A 12,814-nucleotide genomic window follows, 5' to 3' on the forward strand; every position below is an offset into this window, starting at 1 on the left:
TTTTGTGGCAACGCAGATGACTGGGCGATCTAGTTAGACAAGTGTCGACCAGGAAATTCTCGTAAATACAGGATGGCATAGCGAATACTAATTCAATGGATCTTGGAGGCGTCAGTCGAAGCGCGAGTCTCATCTATGAGGGATGATTCACCGAGAGTGCGATAAGCTCTGTCTCTCGCAGCAGACTTGTCCTTTCGGATTGTAAGGCAGTTGATGCCGAGGAAAGTCGTAATACGGTTAATGACAAGCACAGCCCAGTGCATATAGATGACCAGTGCGAACACAAAGTACAAACGGAGGTACAACAGTTCTAGCCACGGGGCAATGACCGGGAAGCCGATCATAGGCAGGTTGACGAGAACCGCACCACCAATGAGGGGAGCCTGCAGCACAGTCCAGTAAGGGAAAGGCTGTCTCAGAAGGTGGGCCAGGATGATCATAGTAGTCATGCGACCAAAGACGAATGCAATGACCCAGCAGAAGAGGACCAGGTGGTTGCCAGAAAGGACGGTCGAATAAGGCGAAAACAGCCAAGCCATGTTGCAGCCAGTGAAGACGATCATAGGAACCCACTCCTTGAGCAGCGGGGTAAACGGTAGACCCTGCTTCTTGCGGGCAGCAGCCACGTTGAGAACGCATCCGGGGAGATGGCCGAGGAGGAAACCACCCAAAAGAATCGGCACCCAGAGGTCCTTCATGGAATTGTTGCCGAATATTTGGGGATAGTTCAGGAACCCAACAATGGGCTGGGACCAGATTCCGGGGCCCCAAATGCCGGAAGCAAGCATGATACTAATGGCGATGATGAGGCCCTCAGTTGGGCCATTGAAGTAGCCGAGATAGAGCGTGTGGGTGTGGAATGTTTCCCAAGTCGAGAAATACATGGCCAAACACGGAACAATTGCGGTCCAAGCACCAAGTTCTGAGGAGCCAAAGCCCATTGCGGCTGTTTCAAGCAAGCTGGCAAGAGTGCAGTTCAGAGAGTCGATACCGTGACTGTGTACCTGATTAGTGAGCCATCCACAGCTGGTCATAGAGTGGTACAAACTCAAAAAGTTCTCCGAGTCCGCTAGATGTGCCAGTTCGGCGTGCCTGTTTACCATCGACATTGTCGAGGGTGGAATACCTTGTTCATGTCAGCTGTGATCAGATGGAAAATAAGTGGTAGTTTGTACTTACATCCACATGCCAAGAGCAAAACTGAAGTAAATCCAAGAGGGGCCCTGGATCGAATCTCTGGTTAACTCGCCACACCGGATAAACAAGGAACAAGCTCGTTCACTCACGGGTCCCACCATATCCTCGACGAAAATCTCGATAATAAAGACATTGGCCACAATCCACATGAACCCAAGGAGCGTCACCATGTTCGGGGCCATCCACATCGGGACGAGCTCGACGAAGGCATTCCACTAAGGATAGCACAGGTCAACGATATGTACTGAGATTATGCGATTCAAAAGAGCCATCATACGTAGTGTTTCAAGATATACCGAGAAATGAACGACTTGTCGACACTGGAGTACTTGTAGGTCTTAAGGGGTAGGAGGGCATCGTCGGAAAGAGAATCTTGGGTCTCTATGAGATTATGACGGTTGAAATTAGCAAACCAGTCACGGTAAGCGTATTGATCATAGTAACCATATCACTTACCTTGGACCATTCGATAGATCGCATCCATTTTCGAAGGTAGGGCCGTGTCATGCGCGGAGTTGTAGTATAGTCGGGGGGTATGTACCGGCACCTCAGTTCATAGCTCGGCCGTAGAACAAGCGAGCAAAAAGGATAAATGTACAGCAAGTCAAATCATGCCTTTCAAAACAAATGCCGTCTTCTCGAGAATACGTGGAGAACAGGAGAGGTGGAATGTTTCAAATGGATTTTCAGGTTACCATCACGTGCCCTGCTCCGCATCGGGAACGCGAACAAGGGAAAGCTGGACCTCGACCGAGACCACGCGGGATTTGCTGGTGCATTGTTTTGCTGGATTCCTATTGTCGCAGGCAACAAGATCCTCAATCTTGTCAATCGCCATTCATTTTAGGCTTCAATATATCTTAAATCTACCCCATCGTCCTCCCAATCATCGGCTCTGGACCATTATCGCGTAATCGGGCACCTCGCATTTCACCGTCATCTGAAGCTCAAATCTGCGCAACGCGAATCGTCTTTCCCTTTCTCTCCACTGGCCAACGATACTACAACCACATCTTGAGTCTGCTTGGACATGACGGTGGATGGTCTACAAAGCGCTCCCCGCGCATCTCGTCACTGAGGAATCTTCACGATGCCGGGTGTCGTCGAACTCCCCGTTGGTGCCGCGGCACGCCCGTTGGATTTGGGATTTAGCGTGGGCCATCAGAAAGTCGAACTTGAAATTGATCTAGCCACCAAAAGCCTCAAAGGAAGCACGGAAATAACACTTCACCCTCGCCGGAGAGATCTGGGGATAATCTGGTTGAATTTTCGACAAGGCGAGATTAAGCGCTTGAGCGTCAATGGCAGGGCTGCATCGACTAAATACACTGATCACTATGAGTCACTACAACTTTACGGCGTTCAATACCATGAGCGCTTAACACCAAAAATCGATACCCTCTTACAAACCCCCCAAGACCCACCTTGCCCATCACGATTCCAAAGGGCGTCCGCATCGACGAACTAGATCCATCTTCGGCCGAAGCACAGGATCAAATCGCGCTACAATCTAGTGTTGACAATGTTGACGGCCCTGCGAGTGCTAGAGCACCAGAGGCGAACCTCCCGCGATTCACGGCTCTGACAGTAAATATTGAATTTGTCATCGAAAACATTCGGGATGGTTTACAATTTGTTGGAGTCGAAAATGGAGATCGGCGGTATCCTCATGCCTACACAACAAACTCGCTGGAGTCTGGTATAGGCTGTCCCCTGTTTCCCTGCGTGGATGATATGTCCTCGCGGTGTACGTGGGAGGTTTCCATAACTTGCCCCAGCTCTCTTGGTGATGTCTTCGATCGCAAGTCTCGCGATGTATCTGGTGCAACAACACCGTCGCGCCCCAAAGCGCAGACCCGCCAATTGTCTGCGGATGATGAGGGCCTTGACATGTCCGTTGTGTGTTCTGGTGACCTCACCGATGACATTGTTGACCCCAAAGACCCAACCCGAAAAACAGTCTCCTTTGCGTCATATTCGCCATTGAGCGCCCTACAAATTGGGTTTGCTATTGGCCCATTTGAATATGTCAATCTGGCCGACTTCCGCGAGAGTGACCAGGACGAACAATTGGGCCAAAATGCCATTCCTTTGCACGCATTCTGTCTCCCCGGTCGAGCCGATGAAGTGCAAAATGCTAGCTTTCCCATGGCTCAGGCGATTGATTTCTTCTCTTTATCTTACGGGTCGTATCCATTCGGCAGTTACAAGATGTGTTTTGTCGATGATCTCCCAACAGACAGCCTTCCCACTGCGTGCATGTCCATATGCAGCAGTCACCTTCTCTTTCCAGCAGAGATGATCGACCCTATGTATGACTCCACCCGGGCCCAGGTGCACGGTCTGGCATGTCAATGGACCGGCATCAACATTATCCCTAGCGAGCCTGCCGATACGTGGGTGACAGTCGGTGTGGCATGGTACATCACAGATACATTCATGAGAAAGCTTTGCGGCAACAACGAATACCGTTTCAGGCTCAAGCAGATGTCTGATCGGGTCTGCGAATTAGATTTTGAACGTCCTTCTATATATGACATGGGTAACATTCTCAAAGTTGACCCTTCCGAATATCGTTTTGTTGCACTGAAAGCGCCTTTGGTCCTGTTCATCCTTGACCGGCGATTGACTAAGGCCAGTGGCAAGGCCACAATGTCTCGCATTATCTCTCGACTTTTCCTGAACTCTCGCATGGGTGATATACCCAATGGAGCTGTGACCTCGTCTCTGTTCCAAAAAACTTGCGAGCGATTAGGTCACGCGAAATTGGACGTTTTTTTCCAGCAATGGGTCTATGGCGCTGGCTGTCCTCGATTCCAAGCGACCCAGAGATTCAACAAAAAGAAACTCGTCGTTGAAATGATGATCAGACAGGTACAATCTGAGCCTCAAGTTCCTCGCGATCTGGACAAGGATTCCTTTTTGCGCGATGTGAAGGAAGAGGTCCGGCATGTCTACGCTGGCGCAGTTCAGCCGGTCTTTACAGGGTCGATGACCCTTCGGATTCACGAAGCAGACGGAACCCCTTATGAACACATCGTCGAAATCAAGGAAGGTGTCACGAAGTTTGACATCCCATACAATACAAAGTATAAGCGACTCAAACGCAACAAAAAGCAAAGAGAAAGAGCAGTCGCCTCTGGTGATGCCGAAGTCCAAGAAGAGGTGCTCCTGTACTGCTTGGGAGATGTGCTTCAGACCGAAGAAGAGACACAGGCTTGGCGCTTAGCTGACTGGACGAAAGAGGATGAGGAGAGGATGGGACAGGAATCATACGAGTGGATCCGAATGGATGCTGATTTTGAATGGATCTGCAAACTGTCTCTCGGCATGCCAGGTTATATGTACCTCTCACAGCTTCAACAAGATAGAGATGTTGTGGCCCAGCTTGAGGTGAGTTAGTTACCTTGCTCTTTATTGGGCATCCAAAGCTAATCCTAAGAATCCCAGTCATTGCAATACATGGCTGCTCAACGAGAACATCCTTTGATTTCCACCATCTTTGTTCGCACACTCATGGACAGCCGATATTTCCATGGTATACGTACCACCGCTGCACGTGCTTTGGTGAAACATGCCAAGGATGAGGTTGACTGGGTCGGACTGTTTCACCTGGAGAAGGCGTTCCAGGAGCTTTTCTGTTTGCCGGGATCACCCATGACTCGATCGAACGACTTCTCCGACCGGGCCGCCTACATCCTCCAACAAGTTATCCCCGATGCAATCTCTAAAGTTCGTGACAACAGTGGCAAAACTCCTCTGAGAGTCAAACGCTTCCTTTTCGACAAATTGAAGTTCAATGACAACTCAAACAACGAGTACTCGGACAACTTCTATGTGGCCTCTCTGATGAAATCGTTATGCCATGCAATGCTTGGTAAGACCGAATCACGCACCGATGAGGAACTAGACCATTTTGATATGGAACGTGTGCTTGAGGCTCAGGCAGAGGAACAACTAGACAAAGACGCCATCGCCGAGTTTGACCGCTACCGACGAATGGATGAATGGTCTAGCTCATTCCAGAACCTCTACTCTAGGGCTGCGCTTCATTGCCAGGCGCAATTGATGCAGGCCAGGATCCTGGATATGGATTTGATGCGTTTCGTCCCGTACACACGAGCGGGAACTTATGATCTCCTCCGGATGCAAGCTTTCCAGTGCTTGGTTGACCTGGATATTTCCCAGAGCCCGGAACTTCTTCGGTGGCTCATGTTCACATTATCGGCCGATTCATCGGCTTGGATACGGCATCAGTCGCTGCGTCTGCTCGGTCAGGCCCTAGCCCAAATCGCCTTCGGTCGGCCACAACAGGCCGAAGCCTCGCTAAATGATGGTTTGATCATTGAACAAGAATCTTCCACGCAGATTCGCCGGGATGATATTGCACGCCGCCAAACTATTCCCGGTGCCATTGAAGCTCTCAGGCGGGAGCTTGCCAGCGATGTATCTATGAAGGAGTGCATGTGGGCAGCATGCAATTCCCCCTGCATGGGACTTTTAGAACTCTCCGAGCTCACAGACCTTTGCCGCACGCTTTATGATCCAATTACGTCCAAGCTTGTGCGCATGAAGCTCCCTCGGTACTGGAATGTCCAGAACCAGGGCCATGGCAAATTACGTTTCTTCCGATCCACGAAAACACGCATGGGCCCGTCTTCCAAGCGCAAGCGGGAAGATCAAGCGATGCATCCTCCTTCATCTACTCGCATTACGTTCAAGCAGTCCAAGACTGGCCCAAGCCCGGGCACCCCATCTTCTACCCCTCTTCACAAACTCCACATTCCCAGGCCGTCACCTGTGCAAAGCGCATCACCTAGAGCTCCAGCCACATCTACACCCAAACTCAAGATCAAGTTTGGTGGTCGACCAACATGAATAATCCAGATATGCTCCTCCGAATATGTCATGTACTTTATCAATATCGCTTTTTTATTATTTTTCCTTTACCATTCAATTCAGGCAGGAGCATGGAATCCAAGCATGCTACCAGGCGCGAGGTTGATTCAGGGTTATCTTCCGATTTCACTATCACATTAGCTGCGCCTTATGCTCATTGTCTCCTTGTAGATTCCAAAAAAAGTCATTGGGGGTAGCCAAAATAGTCTAAATTACGCCCTGGCAAACGCGTAGAAAAAAAAATAGAACAGAAAAATGGTTTTGATTGTTCCCATAAGAGAAACCGACCCAGAAACTCCCAGTAGCATTAGCTCTTTTCCCAGCACTCGGTGATGGAGTGGTGCCTATGTGCGTGCCCTTCAATCAAAAGAAACGTCGTAGATCGTGCGTGTAGATGTGTGACTTATTTGTCGGTAATGCGCTCGAGTGCCTCCAGCATCACAACGGAGTTACCACGGATGACCTGTATGGGACGGACCATTAGCAGAGTTCTAGGTCCCAATGAGTGATTCAAACGTACGATCATGCCAATGGCAACCTTCTCTCCACCCTCCTTCTCCTCGAATGCTTCATCGAGGACAATGTTCATGAAGACCTGCGCGAAAGCGATGTTAGCTAATCTGCGCCTACTCCGCACCGTCTGCTGATTTTCCGAAGGCGGGTCTCGTATGTGACAGTAGAGCGGGGGTTGTCGCGGCATCGCATCATAGAGAGCTCTGGCAGGGGTCTGAACGTACATCGTAGCCGCGGAGGATACCAATGACTTTGCGGTTGCCGTTAAGTTGGCAGAAGACCCGCTTCTCCATGTACTGTAGCAAAGGCACGGCGTCAGCTGGGGTCTCGGGACAAAAAAAGAGCACCGATGGTAGGAAAAGCACTTACCTTCTTCAATTCAGGCTGGGCTTGAGGCATATTGGGCGAGTTGGTTGGGTATCTTGGAGGTTGGCAAGATTCGAGTGACCGCGGTGGCATTGGGAGTTTGGTGCAAGCTGGGCCGGCAGAACTATAATCCGGATATGCGATACGCGATAAGAGCTGCTGGTCTTGTCAAGCTCATACATCCACGCCACCCACTTGCATCACCCTTAGCTTCTCCCACTTGAACATACTTTCACCATAGTGTCAAATATGAGTTCAAGATTTGCAAATCGCAGAAAGCCTCGGAAGATTGGCGGGGATGACGAGGAGGAGGATGGCGCCGCTCCATTAGGTATGTCCGCTTAATCTACTTTTTTCTACCCTCGGATTTCGTCCATTAAGACAGAAGCTAACAATAGTCCTCTAGAGTCAGTTGTCAAGCGCCCAGCAAACTTCAAACCGAAACAAAAATCCAAGTTGCAGCTATCATTTGGCGCCGACACATCAATGAACGATGGCGATCAGGAAAGCGAAGTGATTGTACCCAAACGCCACGGCCTCGGGCGCAAGGCGATGGGAAGGAGCGCCGCTGCAATCTCAGCCGAGGATCTTTCTGCCCGTTTCGGCCAGGACCAAGATCGGCCCACCTACAGCCAGGACTACTTGAAAGAACTTCGCAATTCAACACCCTCCACCCCGAAAACACTTACCGACGACGAAACCAGCAAGGCCGTGGATGTTGCCGCCAAGTTTGGGGAGGTTATGACTGTTGCCGGACAAGCGCATATCCCTAGCGAAGCCGAGATTCGTGAGAAGAAAGCCCGACGCGCGCGCTTGGCCCTTGAACATAACGCGAATGGAGATGACTTCATTTCATTAGACGACCACGATGCAGCACATGTCGATGACTGGGATGCAGTGGCACGAGGAGATAAAGAAGTGAAGGATACAAGACTCGTTCGGGATGATGAGGACTTTGCGGAAGGATTCGAGGAGTTCACGGAGGATGGGAAGATCTCGCTCGGACGGAAGGCAGAGCGTGAGAAGAAGCGAAAGGACCGCGAAGCAATGCGTGAACTCATTGAGGATGCTGAGGGTGTTTCCGATGAAGATGATTCTGACTTTGAGGAAAAAGCTGCCTATGAAGCCGCCCAGACCAGGGCAGCTATGTATGGCAAGTCAGATGCTATTGATCGTCCGAAAACGCCCCCCAAGATGACATCTCTCCCAAGACTGGCTAGCAGCTTCGACAGGCTGCGTATGTCTCTGGCGTCAATGCAGGGCTTAAAAACACAAATGATCAGTCGCATGGAGGAAATGAGGAAGGAAAAGGCGGATATTGCAGTCCGTGAGGTGGAGATTCAGGCGATGATCAAAGAAGCCGGCGACAACTATGAGAGATTGAAGAAGGAAGCCGGGATTGCCCGGAGTGGTGAACTGAACCCTTCCAATGGAGCTTTAGAAAAGTCCAGAGGACTGGAAAGTATTGGTGCCCCCGTGCCAATGAGACATTCCTCGACATCGGACTCGTCAGATTCCAGTTTCGAGGAGGATTCTTCATAGGACTTTCTTCTACATGAATCTATTTCTGAGAACTTCCACTTGTGCTGTGGGCGACCTAGGGATTCAACCTTCCCAGCCTCACCGATCATCTCTTTTGCATGTCTTTGTGGAGTTACTTTGTTTGTTTTGATACCCAAATATTAGTCTTTTATGTTACGCCCAATTTTCAGCTACCTAGGTTTCGGTCAGTATAGAAGCCTGGGCCGTAACTAACGTTCTTCATATGCCAATAAATCCACGGTGATCTCTGGATATCTCCGAAGCACGCCAGCTAACCTATGCAGGTGTAAGACGATCAGCCCCTAGGCTTGCGCTTTTTGCCCACTCAGACACTGATTATCATGAATCGGTTCTTTGGACGCCTATGCTTTGTGTCTGATAAATCGACTCGAAGAACCTCTTTCCAGAAAGCTCACACTGGTCTGCCGGGCTGGACCGCAACATTGTCCATCGAACATGTCGCCAGGCTAATACTTATCTACGCTTTGCAAAAAACCCACGGGTAGCTTCTAATGCATATTCTGATTGGGCCTTATGACTGACCCAATTATAGGGGTAGTCATCGCCGGCGTGAATCAGCCAGCGCAAATTCCCTGGGTAATGAGCTTCCTCGAACCTGGAATCCAATTTCGACCCGCCTGGCCAATATTGAGCCAATTGGGCACTAATGCGACCTGACCGTTGGATTTAAACCGATGTAATTTGCCGTCTGTACATCTGGCATCATCCTACAGGTAATCTTACACTGCATACTTCACCGATCTCACACTTTGCTGCACGTTTGAAAGGGTATTATATCTCATGTAGTCCTTGTCACCAGGGCCTGCGAGCACCCAACCTTTGACTCAAATACCCAAGTGTGAGCGAATAGAGAAACCCATGCGATCAAGACATTTCTTCTCCAATGAGACAGTTTTTCCTGTCGACTCTCCGTCGAAGAGGCTGGGATGTGAAGGGTCATTGGAGGCTCACATTCCAAGGGAGAACACCATTTCGAAAGGCTTTATGGCCATCTTATCCAAATTATCACTTTATGTCGAGGGGATAGTCTCGGGCAATAGAATTGCCAAAGAGGCGATGCAGCTGGCCGGATAGACCGAGTGTTCGTTTGTCGGCCTGTTCTTTCTGATTATATACTGGTGGCCGTGTGTTAGTTCACGTTCCTTGATATATATCTCTACACACTTCAAACATCTACTATTGTGTATTTCTTATATTTCTAGAACAGATCGCAATGTCTTAGCATACTGAGGTCAGTTAGCGTTAGCCTTAACTCAAAGTAAATAGAAAAAGCATCCTCCTTGAATGCTAGAGCTGTGACTGCGTTGAGCCGAGCAATCCAATCGAATCCGAAGAATGATTGTTGATATTCGTACTCAAGTGACCCCCTACTTTGATGAGGGAAACACACCTGAATCTTCTTTTGATATAGTTGCTCTGCAGGCAAAGAAAACCTCACATTGTTCATTCAAGGTATATCGAAGTTTCGTAGTTCTCTATATTTAGTTCTACAATGTCGGTGAAATCGCCACGGTTCTTGTAGATTTGATTGGCAGGTAAGTCAATGTCTCCGGACCGAATCCTCAATATATACGCGTTTGCTCAGCAATTTTGGCAGCATCACTAGATTTACCCATTCGACGGTCTTTCCTGACCTCCTTGGCCATGATGTATGATTTGGCACTAACACTGGAATAGTTGTCCCTTGATAGACCCGTGTTCAAGCTTGTTAGCCATATTCCTCGTTGACCGACTATTTGACTTGCTAGCATCCCGGGACGACGCAGCTGGCCGACGGAAGCGGGAAAGCGACGGGGAATTCAAACATCTAGCATTTTGGCCGGGGATGGCTTTCACTGATTTGTTGGTTTTGGCAAGTTTTTGCCAGAGCATTGGTGACCCCTGGCAGCATCGATATTGAAACACCAGTACGGAGTAGCCAGGCACCATGTTATGTTCTTCCTTGGCTCCGTGTGGAGCCTTATATAAATTCCTCGATTTTGCTGTTCCAGAGATGATGACACATTTTGTATTCCCCTCTAGAACTACAAAATGCATGGTAACCATTTCTACTCATATCATTGAGTATAGGAAGTGACAATCAAGCCTTGACAGCTGACTATCTTCCCCAGACTCAATCGAGATGCTAAATCCCAAATTAAAAAAAATGCCGCAGATTTCCCGAAACCTCCAGTGCGAGGTGAAATATTATGAAACAGAAACTGACATTGTATCACAGGATTTTTTGTTTCTAATGGAAATTATTAGCGCAGTAACCGCGACAGTGCATACCTACATGCTAGCACACCACGACCTGACGATCTGGAAGATAGTAGGCTGGATGTTCCTCCCATCTGTTAATGAGTGGTCATGTCTCATCTATTTTATATTTCTAGTCTGCAAGAAGTGATACAATCTCCATTAGGAAGGAGTCGAGTCCCCTTATGTGGAAGATGGATATTTCTACATCCTTGATGTCTCAATCTCTAATCTATCGACCATTTGGTCTCTTTTAAGTGGAAAACCAGATTCGAAGATTTTAGTCGATCTATCCAGGACAGCTTAAGGCCAATAGAAGATTAACAGAGATAAACTACAACAAGGCAGCACTAAAGTACATACCCACAACCCTGGTATCTGGGATCCGCGATGAGCCCTAACTCGGCCAATCAATCAGCGACGGGGAACCAACAGCCAACAGGCTGCCAGGGAGCTTCTTTTAAATTCGACAACACCAACCTATCTTTGCTTTTTGCACAGTTTTCTTCAGCTCAATTTAGTTCTCCACTGGTTATCCCTAGATCCACTGTTCGTACACACCCAACTCGTCCAGTCTGTTTACATCCCGCCTCTTCCAATCCCCGGATTTGTTTCAGGTTCGATTTGCGCATTGATGATAATAAATGGAGCAAAAACAAGTCGTCGGCTAGCCTTAGCCGACAAGATCATAATATGATTCACAAATATGATCTGCATACGCGTAAAATGAAGTCGGCGGTCGAACACCTGGAACCCTGGAGAAAAGGCCAAATCATGGACTCACTAGGGCGGCAATGGAAATATGACACTATCAGAACACTGCCTCAATAATCCTCTCTCGTATAATGTCAAAGTATTCGGGATATGAGGTTCTTTCCCCTTACCAGGGAGCCGGACCGGATCTTTGCGCGTTCGTCCTGCGGCGGACCTATTTTCGATCTTCCCGGTTTCAACGCCACCTAGACCATCCCAGCGGTCGTCAACGAAGCTTCTTTTGAATTGGGCTTGTCTTGGGATGTTGGTGATCCGGGGAAAAGGGGGAATCGGAGGATTTTCCTTTTCCTTTCTTTTTGTTTCTTGTTCGGTATGTTGGCGGCGCTGAATCATCTATCTCTCGGCAGTGCGGGATTTGTATATTGTCTCTATTTTTTACCAGGATCATCAACAATTCCACGAATAAGCCAATCCCACAATGAAATCAGGCGAAGAATTTCATCGTCACATGGCTCTCGTTGAAATTCGGGGGACCAATATCGCAGAACATACAACCAACACATGCTGACGCGACGAACTCCTGTGGGAGCCTCAGGAGACTGGGTAGTCCAGACCCGTCGGCAAAAGTATCTCCAATCAGCCTCCAACCAGGAAATTGCGCCTACCGCTATCCCGTTCACTTTACTTTTTCTCAAGCAGGTTGGATTGGCTCCCATGGCCTGATTGGCCCGGATGCCACTTAGCCTCCCCCAGAAGCTCCCTGCAGCTATCCGCCCAGGATGGAACATTCCAAAACGGCCCGAGCCACTGCCAAGATGTGGAGCTGTACAGAGTTTGTCGATCAGGTAGACGTGCAGACGGATGCACTGCCCTGGTCTGGGTTGTACATGGTGGAGATCAGCGATGCCCGCGGGATACTGTATGTGGACCGTTGCGAACGGGGATGTGGTTCCGAGGCTATTCAACCAGGCCTCCCTGACTACATATGAACTTGGATGAAAATAAGGGCAAGCAAAATAAGAAGACAATTGAGCGGAGATATATTGTCATTGCTTCAACAGCTGGAAGCGAAGATCTTCTTCAAGAAGCCGTCGAGAATACAACCAGCCCATCATTCGCTTTGGTTTCATACGTTTCCTAGACATGGCTTCTTCTGCCACCGGATCGAGGCTAGATCGCGATATGAAGCTAGGCAATAGAGAAAAGATCTGAAACGTTCGGCAAGTGGATCATGGCCGTACGACTGGGTTCCGGCTGATTCCCAGACCTGAATTCGTGATCTGGCTAGGGTTCAGAGGCACTGGAGTACCAACCCATGTCTATA

The 12,814-nt window shown here is 49.0% G+C and overlaps 4 protein-coding genes across 4 annotated transcripts; 2 read left to right on the forward strand and 2 right to left on the reverse strand.

The window, feature by feature from the left end:
- Positions 1–92: 92 nt before the first annotated feature.
- On the reverse strand, positions 93–1,681 carry N7457_006231 (uncharacterized protein; the record flags this gene model as incomplete). The annotated part of the gene is made up of 4 exons (XM_057177275.1): positions 93–1,092; positions 1,180–1,412; positions 1,475–1,578; positions 1,654–1,681. 4 exons carry the CDS (start codon positions 1,679–1,681, stop codon positions 93–95), a joined length of 1,365 nt encoding a protein of 454 aa, XP_057031577.1.
- Positions 1,682–2,287: 606 nt separating this feature from the next.
- On the forward strand, positions 2,288–6,075 carry N7457_006232 (transcription initiation factor TFIID subunit TAF2; the record flags this gene model as incomplete). Its single annotated transcript, XM_057177276.1, has 3 exons — positions 2,288–2,538; positions 2,616–4,590; positions 4,648–6,075. The coding sequence occupies 3 exons, from the start codon at positions 2,288–2,290 to the stop codon at positions 6,073–6,075; spliced, it is 3,654 nt and encodes a 1,217-aa protein (XP_057031578.1).
- Positions 6,076–6,499: 424 nt separating this feature from the next.
- On the reverse strand, positions 6,500–7,008 carry N7457_006233 (putative small nuclear ribonucleoprotein SmG; the record flags this gene model as incomplete). Its single annotated transcript, XM_057177277.1, has 4 exons — positions 6,500–6,559; positions 6,617–6,691; positions 6,834–6,905; positions 6,979–7,008. 4 exons carry the CDS (start codon positions 7,006–7,008, stop codon positions 6,500–6,502), a joined length of 237 nt encoding a protein of 78 aa, XP_057031579.1.
- Positions 7,009–7,224: 216 nt separating this feature from the next.
- Positions 7,225–8,517, forward strand: N7457_006234 (uncharacterized protein; the record flags this gene model as incomplete). Its single annotated transcript, XM_057177278.1, has 2 exons — positions 7,225–7,306; positions 7,382–8,517. 2 exons carry the CDS (start codon positions 7,225–7,227, stop codon positions 8,515–8,517), a joined length of 1,218 nt encoding a protein of 405 aa, XP_057031580.1.
- Positions 8,518–12,814: the final 4,297 nt, after the last annotated feature.

This window comes from Penicillium paradoxum, assembly GCF_028828445.1.
Source record: "Penicillium paradoxum strain IBT 22861 chromosome Unknown utg000005l_segment0_segment0, whole genome shotgun sequence".
NCBI classification, from domain to species: domain Eukaryota; kingdom Fungi; phylum Ascomycota; class Eurotiomycetes; order Eurotiales; family Aspergillaceae; genus Penicillium; species Penicillium paradoxum.